Here is a 13,434-nt window from a genome sequence, read left to right as displayed (position 1 = left end):
TTTCTCCCCGGTGGCTTTCAATTGCTCAGTTAGTGAATCTGTCTTACTTTTAAGTAGCAATCAAGCAGGTTGTTCACCTTCTACTTTGGTTCTGGCCATCAGGGCTGCCCTGTCTTTCTGCCTGGTCAAGTCTGATTAGTTCTTGCACATTGTGGCTTCTTGGGCTGCTGCCGAGGGGTAACCTGTATGTTTCCTGTGGCACATCTCTCGTGGATGGTGGTCAGCCATTCAGGCACCCAGGGGAGAAAAGGGAAGGAGTGCAGGGAAGCTGGGGCTTCTGGGAGAGGAAGGGGCCATTTGCATTGCTGCCCCCCTCCTCGTGGGGTTATAATCTCATGCAAAACAAAAGCTAATTAGAGGTGAAGGGGCTTAATCAAGTAGGGGAGGGTCTGATTTCAGTGTGTGAAATAGGCCAAAGTACCAGCTTCTTTTTTTTTTTTGCGGTACACGGGCCTCTCACCGCTGTGGCCTCTCCCGTTGCGAAGCACAGGCTCCGGACGCACAGGCTCAGCGGCCATGGCTCACGGGCCCAGCCACTCCACGGCACGTGGGATCTTCCCGGACCGGGGCACGAACCCGTGTCCCCCTGCATTGGCAGGCGGACTCTCAACCACTGCGCCACCAGGGAAGCCCCAGCTTCTTTTTAGGGAACAGTGTTGGTTACGTTAGGGAGAAGGGGATGGTGATGAAACTTTCACCCTCTCCCTCCACCATAAACAGTCATGCCTCTCAAGATACGTTGGTCAGAGGCAAAGACTTCTTGTCTTTGCAAATCTATCAGATCCTTATTATTTTACTATGGCCCCTTTCAAACAAATGGTGTTAGTACCCCTTATAAATAGCTATTTTTTACAAACAGCTTTATTGAGATGTAATTTACGTTCCATAAGGTTCATCTGTTTACATGTTCTTTAGTGTATGTGCAGAGTGTGTATTCAACGCTATGATGTAATCTTAGAACATTTTCATCATCCAGAAAAGAAACCTTGTACCCTTTAGCAGTCACTCTCCACCCATCCTCCCTGCCTACCCTCTCCTCCCAGCCCTAGGCAGCCACTAATCCACTTTCTGCCTCTATAGATTTGTCTTTTCTGGTCATTTTATATAAATGGAATCATATAGTATGTGGTCTTTTGTGATTAACTTCTTTCACTTCGCATAATTTTTTGAAGTTCATCTATGTTATAGTCAACTGTGATGTGGTCATCTATGTAGGCCATTCCTTTTTATGGCTGAATAATATTCCATGGTATGGATATACAATATGTTGTTTATTTATCAGTTGATGGACCTTTGGGTTGTTTCTACGTTTTGACTATTATAAATAGTCATTTATAATATAATGCTGATATAAACATTTGCATGAAAGTTTTTGTGTGGACATAGGCTTTTGTTTTCTGGGGTACATATCTAGGAGTGAATTGCTGGCTAATGTGGTAACTTCATGCTTAACATTTTGAGGAACTACCAAACTGGTTTCCAAAGTGGCTGTACCATTTTACATTTCCACCAGCAATGAAGCAATCAGCATCCTTACCAACACTTGTCTTTTTGATTGCAGCCATCCTAGTGGGTGTGAAGTAATATTTCTTAGGGTGTTAATTTGCATTTCCCTAATGGATAATGATGTTGAAGATCTTTTTGTGTGCTTATTTAGCCATTTGTAGATCTTCTTTGGAGAAATCTCTATTCAAATCACTTGCACATTTAAAACTGAATTATTATTGAGTTATACACGTTCTTTACATATTCTGGGTACAAGTCTCTTATCAGATGCATGATTCTCAAATATTTTCTCCCAGTCTGTGGTTGTCTTTTCTTGATGGTGTTCTTTGAAGAACAAATGTCTTTAATTTTGAGAGGTTCAGCTTATCAATCTTTTCTTTTACTGCTTGTGCTTTTGGTATTGTATCTAAGATACCATTGCCTAATACAAAATCTCAGATTTATTCCTATGTTTTCTTCTAAGAGTCCTATAGTTTCAACTTTTACATTTAAATCTATGACCTACTTTGAGTTAAATTTTGTATATTGTGTGAGATAAGGGTCCAACTTCATCTGTTGCATGTGAATATCTAGTTACCCCACCACCATTTATTGAAAAGTCTATCCTTTCTCCCATTTAATTGTTTTGTCCTCTTTGTCAAAAATCAACTGACCATGGAATTTAGGGTTTATTTCTGGACTCATAATTCCCTTCCATTGATCTATGTGTCTATCCTCAAACGTCCTAGTTCAGAAAAATCTTTTTATTAATTATAATATGCATATAGAAAAGAGCATACATTTAAATGTATAATTCTGATTAATTTTTGCAAGTGAACACAGCTGTGTCGCCAGTGCTCAGACTTGGAAATGCAACATTACTAGCACCCCACAACGCTCTTGTACCCCCGCTAGTCACTACTCCCACAGCTTACTGCTCTCCTGACCTTTATCACCGCAGATCTGCCTATTTTTTAAAAAAATTAATTTATTTATTTTTTATTTATTTCATTTTTGGCTGTGTTGGGTCTTCATTGCTGTGCACAGGCCTTCTCCAGCTGCAGCGAGCGGGGGCCACTCTTGGCTGCTGTGCATGGGCCTCTCATTGCGGTGGCCTCTCCTGCTGTGGAGCATGGACTCCAGGCATGCAGGCTGCAGTAGGTTTGGTTCGTGGGCTCTAGAGCACAGGCTCAGTAGTTGTGGTGAAGCTTAGTTGCTCCATAGCATGTGGGATCTTCCTGGACCAGCGCCTGAACCCGTGTCCCCTGCACTGGCAGGGAGACTCTCAACCACTACGCCACCAGGGAAGCCCCAGTTCTGTCTATTTTTGAACTATATGTAAATGGATCTGTGTAGCACGGAGCATTTCCTGTCTGGCTTCTTTCCTTCAACATTATGTTTATAAGCTCCATCCATTTTGTTTCATGTAGCAATAGTTCATTTGTAACTAATACGAGTTTTTGATATGGCATTATAAAATACAACATTTAATGATCTACATAATTCAACAAAGCAATATTTTCCAAATGACTAGTGCATGGGAAAGATGCGTTGAAAGTGTAAGATATACCAATGAATTTTAATATAACAGAGTTTGAAAAGCTCGTTGATATGGTTTCACTTTCTGCATTGCAACTAACCTTTCAGATATGACTACTTGTAGAGTTCTGGTGTAGTATCAAAGAAGAATAGCCACAAAGCTAGTCCATTTCTCCTTTGTTTTCCAGCTAAATACCTATGTGAGGCCAGATTTTCTTCATGTATTTCAGCCTAAAAGTGTATCACAACAGATTGAAATAAGAGGCAGATATGAGAATATATAGCCATCTCATGTTAAGCTGGCCATGAAAGAGACTTATGGAAATGTAAAGTTATGCCACTGCTTCCTTTGGAAAATATAGTTGTTTTTCATAAGATAGGTTAATATGTAATAGGTTTATTATTGTTATTTTAAATGAATGAAGAGATAAATATTTAAATAAATTTTCAGCTTTAATTTCTAACAGGATAAATATTAACAGAATAACCCTGATAAACAAAAGGGTTTTGGGGTCATTGATCATTTTCAGAGCATAAAGGGGTCCTGAGACCAAAAAGTTTGAGAACCACTGGGCTAATGGGTAGTTAGGCGTTCAACGCGTAAGCATACAAATACGTATGTAATTATTAACCACCACAGTGAGTGTATAAAGGAGAACAGGTGCTAAGAGGGACAAACCAGGGAGAGCTATTAGATGGGGGATAGTGTCAGAGAAGGCCCATCTGAGGAAGTGGTTTTTAAGCAGAGATCTGAAGAGTGAGATAGGATTGAACATCCTTGTTGGCAGAGGGAGGAGGATGTGCAAAGCTCCTGAGGTGGGGGTGAGTTTGGCTTGGGTGGAGCATGGTGATGATCAAGAGAGGGGCATGAGATGAATCAGAAGTTCAATCCCACAGGCTCTTGGAGATCATGTTAAGATTTTGGCATTTTGTCCGAAGTCTATAAACATGACTCTACTATATAATATGGTCAGATTCAAAGTTTTAAAAGATAACTGTTGTGTTGAAAACAGAAGTGGACAAGAGAGAAAGGGACGGGAGCACCTGGGCAGCTATTTTTTTTTGCGGTACGCGGACCTCTCACTGTTGTGGCCTCTCCCGTTGCGGAGCACAGGCTCCGGACACGCAGGCTCAGCGGCCATGGCTCACGGGCCCAGCCGCTCCGCGGCATGTGGGATCTTCCCGGACCGGGGCACGAACCTGTGTTCCCTGCATCGGCAGGCGGACTCTCAACCACTGCGCCACCAGGGAAGCCCTGGGCAGCTATTTGAATAGTCCAGTGGTGTCTGCACCAGGAAGGCGGCAATGCAGATGGAAGTATTTTAGAGCTGACATTTATAGTTCTTGCTGCACCCCCTCCACAGCCCTCCCCCCTCACCGCCATTGGAGCTGAAGAGAGAGGAAGACTCCAAGGAGAGCAGTACTACCCACCATGCTTAGTGACACCAGTTCTAAGTATCACAAAAATTAAATATCCGTCGCATCAATTTTATAATTAGTTGCTAATGTGTGTGTGTGTGTGATTGAATTGACCACATTTACTTAATTATTTTTGATGAGATTGAAAAAGTCACTCTCATAGCACCACCTTGTGGACAGTAGTGGGAAGTTTTAAAAATTGGGTTTAATAACTGGAGGGGGGAAAAAAAAATAGACACACCAAGTGTTCCAGAAAGCTTACCAGTTATCAGCCACCCCAGGTCCTTCTTGGAAAGAGAGGGGATATGAACACCTTCAACAGAATTCATTTCCGGCTATCCTGAAGCTGACTGGCTGTATTTATTCGAAGTCCATTCTCTCTGGTTGAGTTTTGACATAAAGTGTCACTGACTGAAAATACCTTTTATTCAGATGTCATTTGAGGGCCACCTCCTATATCTCTGTCTGCTCCTTCTCTGTCTCTTTTCCAGGCTCCTCAGAACTTGCCTGACCACTAACAGCGGAACTCCTCGGGGCTCCGATTCAGGCCCAGTTCTCTTCTTACATCATACTCTCCTCAGGCAAATGTATTCCCGACCGTCAGGTTGCTCATTACTGGTGCCTCCCAAGTGTATTTATGTGGTTCAAACCTCTCCTCTGGGGTCCAGATCTTTATTTCTAACCCAGTGTTCTGCCTCTGCATGGGAATGTTTCACATCCAAGACTGAACTTGGGATTTCCTCCCCTCCAAAACTGCTGTCCTTTTAGTGTTTTTAAATTCAATAAAGACACAAACTTCCATCCACCTTTCAAACCAGAAGCTTAGAAGCTATTCCTGATGCCTCCTTCACTCTCATCTCCCCCCCGCCCCAGCAATCAATCTCTTGGCCTTGTCTGCTTTACCCACCACGTAGTTTCTCCTGAGTGGCCCACTTTGGCCTACCTTTACTGCCACAACTCTGCTCTGGTCACTTCTTGTCTAGACCCCTGCTGCAGCCTTCTAACTAGTCTCTGTGTCCACCGTGGGCTCTCTAATCCATTCTCCACACTGAGGCATTTTCTCAAAACGCACATCTTCTCAGGCCACTGCAAACCTTCCAAGGCTGCCCGTGCCTCCTAGTCTACAGTGCCTTGTGGTGGGTCCTTCCCTGCCCCTCCAGCTGCTTCTCAGCCACGCTCCACCCCATGCTCTGCATGGCAGACCCACTGCGTCTCTGTTCCTCAAGCGTGTCCACTGCAGGGATTGGCACCTGCTCGTCCCTGTCTCCCTCCCCTGCTTATCTCCACTCAGCCTTCCTACCTCAGCTTAGCCGTCTGTTCCTCAGAGATGCCTTTTCCTGAACGTCCAGCCTTTATTATAAGCTATTACACATCAGAAATACCTTCCCTCTGAGCACTTATCTCAGTTTCCAAGTTTATATTCACTAAAGTGGTTTCTTGATGAATGCCTTTGCTTCAAAAGAGCTCCAGAGAGAAGAGGGCCCATGGCTGACTTTGCTCGCTGTATCTCTCCAGCACCCAGCCAAGTGCCTGGCACATAGGTGATGTTTAAAAAGCTCCCTGAGTGAATGAGTGAACTGTTGTGTCTCTGAGGCCCTGACGAAGCAATTATAACAGTCCACAGTGTATATCCATAGTTTGTGTTACCTACTTGTAAATAAAATCAGGTCCAGGTGTGATGGAAGGTTGAACATAACCTGCAGATGCCAAACCTGGCCAGGGACGCTCAGGCCCGCCTGCCCCCTGGCCTGGTGCCACCTGGGCTTGTGACATTGGTAAGCATACCCTTGACAAAAATGACACGTGCAGCTTCGCTAAGAACAAACAATGATTTTGAGGGACGTACCAAAAGTATTTGCCGTCTCCTCAGGGGCATGGTCTCACTAAAAACACATTCAGTTTAGGTAACTTCAGAAAAATTATTATCTCTATCTTCACGCAAATAGCTTTTTCCTGCTTTATGTTTTAGAAGCTGACAGGACAATTAAAGTCATTTATTTGAAAACACAGAAAGTTCAAAGGTGAACTGCCAGTCCTAGGAAATTTCTAGCTACTTTTAAATAACATGTTCCCATGTTACAAAAAGAATCAAACATTATTGGGTGCCTTGTTCGTAAGATGAAATAAACACTCATTTTCACTGGATATTGACATACAAAGAGATTAATGCCTTTCTATATCAAAATTATTATACAATTATATATAAAACATGTTCTTAATCGTTCCTCTATTATTTTACTTATTAATACATTTGTTCCAGGAGTCATTTAAGATATTATAACAGCACATAAAATACAGCAAAGTAACATAAATTATAAATCAATTAAGAATTCAAAAGAAAAATAGGGTAGGATAGAAAATAGATTCAGAAATGGGGCCAATTGAAAAATGCCTTTTGTAGGGACTAATATCCTGCCGGGCAACACTGCTGGTTGTCTGCACAACAGTCATCCTGCCCTCCTTCCTTCTGCAGAGCCCTGATTATGTTCTGATACCGAGTATCCTGTGCTCAGTCCTGGAGGATGAACCGTGGTTGATCTAAGAGAATCATGGGCCCCTATCTGGACCATTTTGTTAGAAAGGAATGTCCTTACTGTGTGAGACACTTTGAGTGGGATCTCTTACTTGTGGCTGGGAGGTTTCTGACCGATGCACTTGCTATGGTTCTCATTAGGCTCTAAGCTTTCCAGCAGTCCACACCAAAAGGGATATTTGGTTAGAAATAAGTCAGTGTCCATAAAACAAAAACAGGCTCGCACCTCAGGAAAAGCACAATATTGCCAAGACTAAGAAGTAAGCTGAGGGTCTGTAGGGATCCACTCACTTGTCCAATGTATTTAAAATCCCGAGTAAGAGCATCAATGATAAGGATACTGTAATCAGCAATCCAAGCCATATTGCCTTTTTCTTTGGACATAATTTATTATTCACCTTGAAGTTTCATTTTCTATATGCTTCTCAAGTTGAAACATTATTCTTTGAGCCAAAAGAAAATGCATTTAACAAATTAATTTGGACAACGGGTGCAGATCAGTTGTTCTTTGCAAACGAACCTTTGGCTTGTGAATACAAAGCCCTAATTCTGAGTCGGTAGACCAGTGGGGTGGGTAGGAAAAAGGTCTAGATGGTCCCCGTGTGCTTCTTTTAGAAAGAATATGTGTCTTGCTCTGGGTATTTCTACAGAAAAAGTGTAAGCATTCAACAGGACAGGGAAAGATCATATTCTAAAAAGAATTGTTTTCCCCCTTGAACAATGACATAAGAAGACATTTTATTTTTGTATATAATTTTATTTTGTCTGGGAATCAGACTTCTTTCTCAGTTTATCTTTGTCCGTCTATGTATTTATATCCAGCTTATAAAGAAACGAAGCAAACTTAGCACTGATAGAAAGAATCTCTCCTTCTGTGGGCTCTCCTTGATGGCTTGAACTCCCAGCCAGCTGCAATAGCCAGCCTACCAGGAATAGACCCCACTTCAAGCCCATTTACTATTTTAATGACAAGAACTTGCTAATGTGGGCACTCAAAATGTAACCTTGGAAGGGAATGCTCTTCATACCAGGAAATCTTTGAGAAGGCTTGAGTTCTTGCCATAACTAAAAATCTGATGATGTCTTACTGATGACTTCATCCCCAAATGAAAGCTAGCTCCCTGCTTCCATAATCCCCGGGGAGAATCACACCGAGAAGAGAGGAATTTGGAGAGAACGTGAAGGGAAGAGACTTCAGTTTCTCTTTTGAATAAAAATGAAGGCACCAGTCTAGGTGAGTATAGAGGACACACCTTCCAGATGCTTCAGTAAGTGGCCTGTATGTCTCCTACAGCACTGATATAGCAACTGCAGACACTTCATAGAGGACCAAAGGAAGAACAGATTGCTCACGGGGGGCGGGGTTTGGTGGGGCTTCGGAATGAGGAATGTAGATGTGAAACGGTCTCTCCCCCACTTAGGCTTTGTATCCCAGCGGTGCTGACACTTCAGTCTTCATTGCACATCCTGGCTTTCTCTTTAGTAAAGGGGAACAGTTCCATTCCAGTTGATGGTGGCCTCTCTCCACTTGGTTCTGATAGCCGTCTCCACTGGAGAAAACCGTCTTCCTGGCCTGTGTTCATCTTCATGTCGGACTCTTTCCCAGTGATGGGAATGAGTATCTGAGGGGGGAAACAGCCAGCATTTAGACCCCAGCCTATGTATACCATTTTGGAGGAAGCCAGGAAGGAAGGAATGTAGGATGGGTGGGCAGGAGTTGGGCTCAGCAAGCTGTGTTCCTAGAACTGGGTAAACAGAGGGGGATTCTAGTAGATGATGGTATTTAGACTCGCCCCATACAAAACACGACCATGATAACCTGGGTTGTTGTAGATTTTGGAAACGGAATATTGACGTCATGTAATGGCATGGTCCAGCACCAGATGGGACACATAGAGCCGGGTGTAGGTCACCAGCTGTTGTCAGGAAAAACAAGAAAAGAGAGAGCTTACCACTTCTCAATGCTTCCAGGAGTACCTTTGCATTTTGGGGTGAAGAGCAAAGTATTCTCATGAGTAGTCAAGAACTGAGGTCCAGGCCCAGGTTGGTCTCAAATGACATTTGAGAGGGTACTTAACATCTCTCAGCCTCATTTACTCAATTAGAAATCATTTCTTGGCCACTTCAGTTTCCTCTATGTAAAATAAATATCATAGTATCTACCTCAGATGACTGTTGGGAGAATTTAATGGGATAATGTATGTAAAGTTTTCAACACAGTGCCCGGAACAGAATGCTTGCCATGCATGTGAGCTAATAAAAACAAAAACAAAAAACGATGCTTTCCTCGAAGAAGAGAGTAAAGTAGAAACAGTAATATATTTTAAGGAATGTATTGTCAATGTCCCACTAAACGAAATGGGCTCATGTATATCTATAGATCTATATAGATATTTCTCATAAGTAGAGAAAAAGAATTAGGAGTTACACAGATAAAGCAGTCACTAAGATACTTTTCCAAATTTAGTCATAATAATGAAAAGTTGCTTAACACCAGACCTGTGACACTAAATGCAAAGAGTCAGACATCAAATCAGCAAGGCTCCATCTATGGTGCTGAGGTACCAGATACAGCCTCCCAGTCTCACCATAGTTTTTCCCTTGTCCAAAAGGCCAGTGTTTAAAGACATCTTAAGATTAGTCTTTTTTCCTCATGTGTTTAAAAAAATGTGGTGGGGGGCTTCCCTGGTAGCGCAGTGGTTGAGAGTCCGCCTGCCGATGCAGGGGACACGGGTTCGTGCCCTGGTCCGGGAGGATCCCACATGCCGCGGAGCGGCTGGGCCCATGAGCCATGGCCGCTGGGCCTGCACGTCCTTAGGCTGTGCTCCGCAATGGGAGAGGCCACAACAGTGAGAGGCCCGCATACTGCAAAAAAAAAAAAAAAGAAAGAAAAAAAAAAAAGAAAAAAGAAAAAGAAAGTATGGTGGGAATTGAAATGGATTTTGTGGTTGCCCTTGGAGCAGAACCTCTAAGGTTTGCTGGGACTGTGCCTTCGTTATCGTTGGTTTCCTAGTGGCTGGCTCTTAGTAGGCCTCAAAAATGCTTTTTGAACTAATCTGAACACAAATGCCCTCTCAGTTTCGTTACTGTGTCCCAGGATGATCGATCATCTGATGTTTGTTCTTGGGATAGAATAGACCAGTTGGAACCCCCCTGCCCCTGTCCCTTTGTTTTTCTAGTTCTTTCCTTGGTCATTACATGCCTTGTGCTCACAGAAGACCCCAGGGAAGACTTTTTTGGAAATCTGACTCTCAACCTTTTGTTTTTTCTCTTACCTAAAAGTTGTTGGTTCCTCTGTGCTACTTCTAGACCCCCTGCCCTTATTTAAAGCAGGTTTAGAATTTCCACGTTACAAGGCTTAGGTTAGGCCCATGAGATTGATGCCTAGGTTTCATTTCAGAGATCACACTTCTACATCTTCCTGTAGAGCTAGCATGAGCTGTGAACCGGCAGTAGCTGCATCTCTCTGAGCACACTAAAGGTCAGGGCACTTGGGATCTGGAATGCTCACCTATGGTAAGGTGCGCAGGCTTGTTCTGTGCGGGCTGGCCACTGTAGAAGTACAGATCAAAGAGGCGCTCCACTTTCCAGTCTGATAACAGCTGCCTGTTTGTGCTAAAAAGGACACTGTAATTTCCATTGATGTTGCACAGCCAAATAGGTAACTTGGGAGTCTTCAGCATGCTGCCCACCTGCAAGGGGAGAGGGGAATGCAGATGAACATAAAGATTTGGCCACGTTGTGAAAGATGCTGATATGGCATCAGGATCAAAAAGCAGCTTGGAGGCTTGGCGTTGCTCTGGGAGCTGTGCAGGGCGCAGTGTGTGAAGGAAGATTTCAAACGAAAGCTTCATCATGAATGAATTTGCATTTATGAATGGTGTGGTGGTGATGCTGCAGTTTTTCTCTGCATGGATTGTATTTTAACACATTTTGGGGATGGACTCACGGAGGAGGTGGAACCATCTCAGTTCAGTTTGGAAGAGGGGTGGAGAATAAATAGATAAACTGAAATAGAAATGTCAGGGTGGAACAAGAGAACGTCGAGTGGTCTTTGTGGTTGACAAGTGTATTTATCCCCGTTCCCAAGGTAGGACAGTATTTCATTCAGCAGGTGGTCATTCTGGTAGCACTAACCATTTAGAATATAGGAAAAAGAGACTATTTAGAATATGGAAATAGTGAATATTTTGAATACAGAAAAAAGCTTCTGGGAAATAAGGGGAACACACACACCCTCACACTCACACAGATATACATATATCTGCATGTTAACGTGTAGATCAATTGTGAAGAGGTGCTTGGAGCTGAGTGTACTAGTTTAATATTACCTATAATTTTAAGTTCACTGTTTTAATCAGCTTGTTATCTGGTTTTTCCAGGCAACTGTCAATTCAGCCTTGAATTTTCAAGTTAGTGCATTAGATTCACAAAAACACCACTCTGAGGTGTCGTAATAAAGGGTCCTGCACACTGCAGTAGCCCCTGAGGGTATCTCGATATTATAGTGTATTTTTCTTAATGATGTCTCCCATTTTGTTTGAAGAGGCAGGGAAGCACATTTTTTTAATGCCATTGAAACTCATTAATGTTAAAAAAATTTTTTTTCTACTTAAAGAGATAAACAGGAGCTACATGGAAATCCCCATCATTTTCACATGATGCCAGGGAGAGCTCTGGACCCTCAGCCCTGGCACGTCTTCCCATAACAAAAGGATTCAGTTCTGTCTCTTTTCTTCTCAGTCCTTCAAGTTATCCTGTGTGCATAAGAGCAAATTCTTTTGTGTGGAAAATCGAGCTTTGAGAAAATGATCACGTGTTTTGTAAACCCAAGTACTAAAGGCTAATAACTTGACATTCTGATTTCTCAATAGTTCTATTCAAATCTCTTCCTTTTTCTAGAGTTTAAATTCTTCAGTTGTGGGTGAGTGGGTGAATCAGAGGTGCTTTTGTCTTTAAGCTTTTCTCTTCAGCTACTGGAGAAAAATTATATTACTGTGTTCAAAAGAAATGACCTCAATTTTAGTTGATAGTTGGAAAAAGGGGTGCAAGCCCAGCACCCCAGTCTGGATATGTTCATAGTGAGTGCAGGAGTTGCTCGTCTTCCACACCAGCACCGGCCCCTCTGGGCTGAGTATAACATGAGCCTCTCACACACCAAACGTGGGGCAAGTCGCCCACTGGCTACGTCGGAAATAAAGCACAGAGGATGTGCCGTTGAAGCAGCCCCATGTGCTTAGGTTCCAGGAGCCACCCCCAAGTTCCAAAGAACACTGTCACCATTCATAGTTATAAAATAAGCTCTTTCTTTCTCAGGCCTTCTTGCGATGGTACCTCCTGTACTAAGGTTATGTGTAATCAAAATATGATCCATATGACTTGGGATTGTTAAGGTTGGAACACATGGATAAACCAATTAGGAAACTGAGGGCTGTTTGTAATAAAAAAACACTCCATTTGAACTTCAGGTCGATGTTCTGGCTGATTTTACACAAATGAAATTTCCTGTAAATTATGTGTGGGTGGATGTAATAGACTGTAGTCATATATGATATTGTTTCATGGAATCTTTGTAACATAGGCAAAATTCAACAGGCGCTCAGGTTCATACTCTGCAAAGGGCTGACACCATACTGTTGTGATTTTATGCAACAATGCAATGGTTTTCTTTCCTGAACTCAAAGCTACTCAAGATTTCATTAAAGTAGGAGAAAAATGAAGTAGTCATAAATATAACAATCTCCAGCACCCAAAGTGACCATCCAGAGACCCCACACTAAGCAGACAGAGTCCCGCTTGCCTTGAGAGATTCTGGTCAAGAGGAAAATGTCTGTCACAGCACTTTGGGTTTTAACTCCAAGGGGTGAGCCTTCGGATTACAGCTGAGAACATACCTGGTTTACAGGGAGTCCCACAAAACCAAAACTGAGCACCTCCCAATGGAACCCACCCAAATATCATGCCTCTTTCATTCCTCTGAGCACCATGTAATCTGTTTGACTGGAAGCTTCTGTTAAGGATTTGTATTGCAAGTTCAAGATGGTGGAGTAGAAGGATGTGCGCTCACTCCCTCTTGCGAGGGCACGGGAATCACAACTAAATACTGAACAGTCATTGACAGGAAGACACTGGAACTCACCAAAAAAGATACCCTACATCCAAAGACAAAGGAGAAGCCACAATGAGATGGTAGGAGGGGCACAATCACAATAAAATCAAATCCCATAACTTCTGGGTGGGTGACTCACAGACTGGAGAACACTTATACCACAGAAGTCCACCCACCTGAGTGAAGGTTCTGAGCCCCACGTCAGGCTTCCCAACCTGGGTGTCTGGCAACGGGCGGAGGAATTCCTAGAGAATCAAACTTTGAAGCCTAGCGGGATTTGATTGCAGGACTTTGACAGGACTGGGGGAAACAGAGACTCCACTCTTGGAGGGCACACACAAAGTAGTGT

At 42.9% G+C, this 13,434-nt stretch overlaps 1 protein-coding gene across 1 annotated transcript in view; it reads right to left on the bottom strand.

The window, feature by feature from the left end:
- Nucleotides 1-8,455: 8,455 nt before the first annotated feature.
- Nucleotides 8,456-13,434, bottom strand: part of MINDY4B (MINDY family member 4B) — a 41,608-nt gene continuing 36,629 nt past the window's right edge. The window contains 2 exon segments of the mRNA XM_060098887.1: nt 8,456-8,598; nt 10,488-10,668. Of these exon segments, the coding sequence (XP_059954870.1) occupies nt 8,456-8,598; nt 10,488-10,668 (324 nt within the window).

Source organism: Mesoplodon densirostris, chromosome 5, assembly GCF_025265405.1.
Source record: "Mesoplodon densirostris isolate mMesDen1 chromosome 5, mMesDen1 primary haplotype, whole genome shotgun sequence".
Lineage (NCBI taxonomy): Eukaryota > Metazoa > Chordata > Mammalia > Artiodactyla > Ziphiidae > Mesoplodon > Mesoplodon densirostris.
The sequence above is the reverse complement of the archived record's forward strand: the minus strand, read 5'-3'. Positions and strand labels throughout refer to the sequence as shown.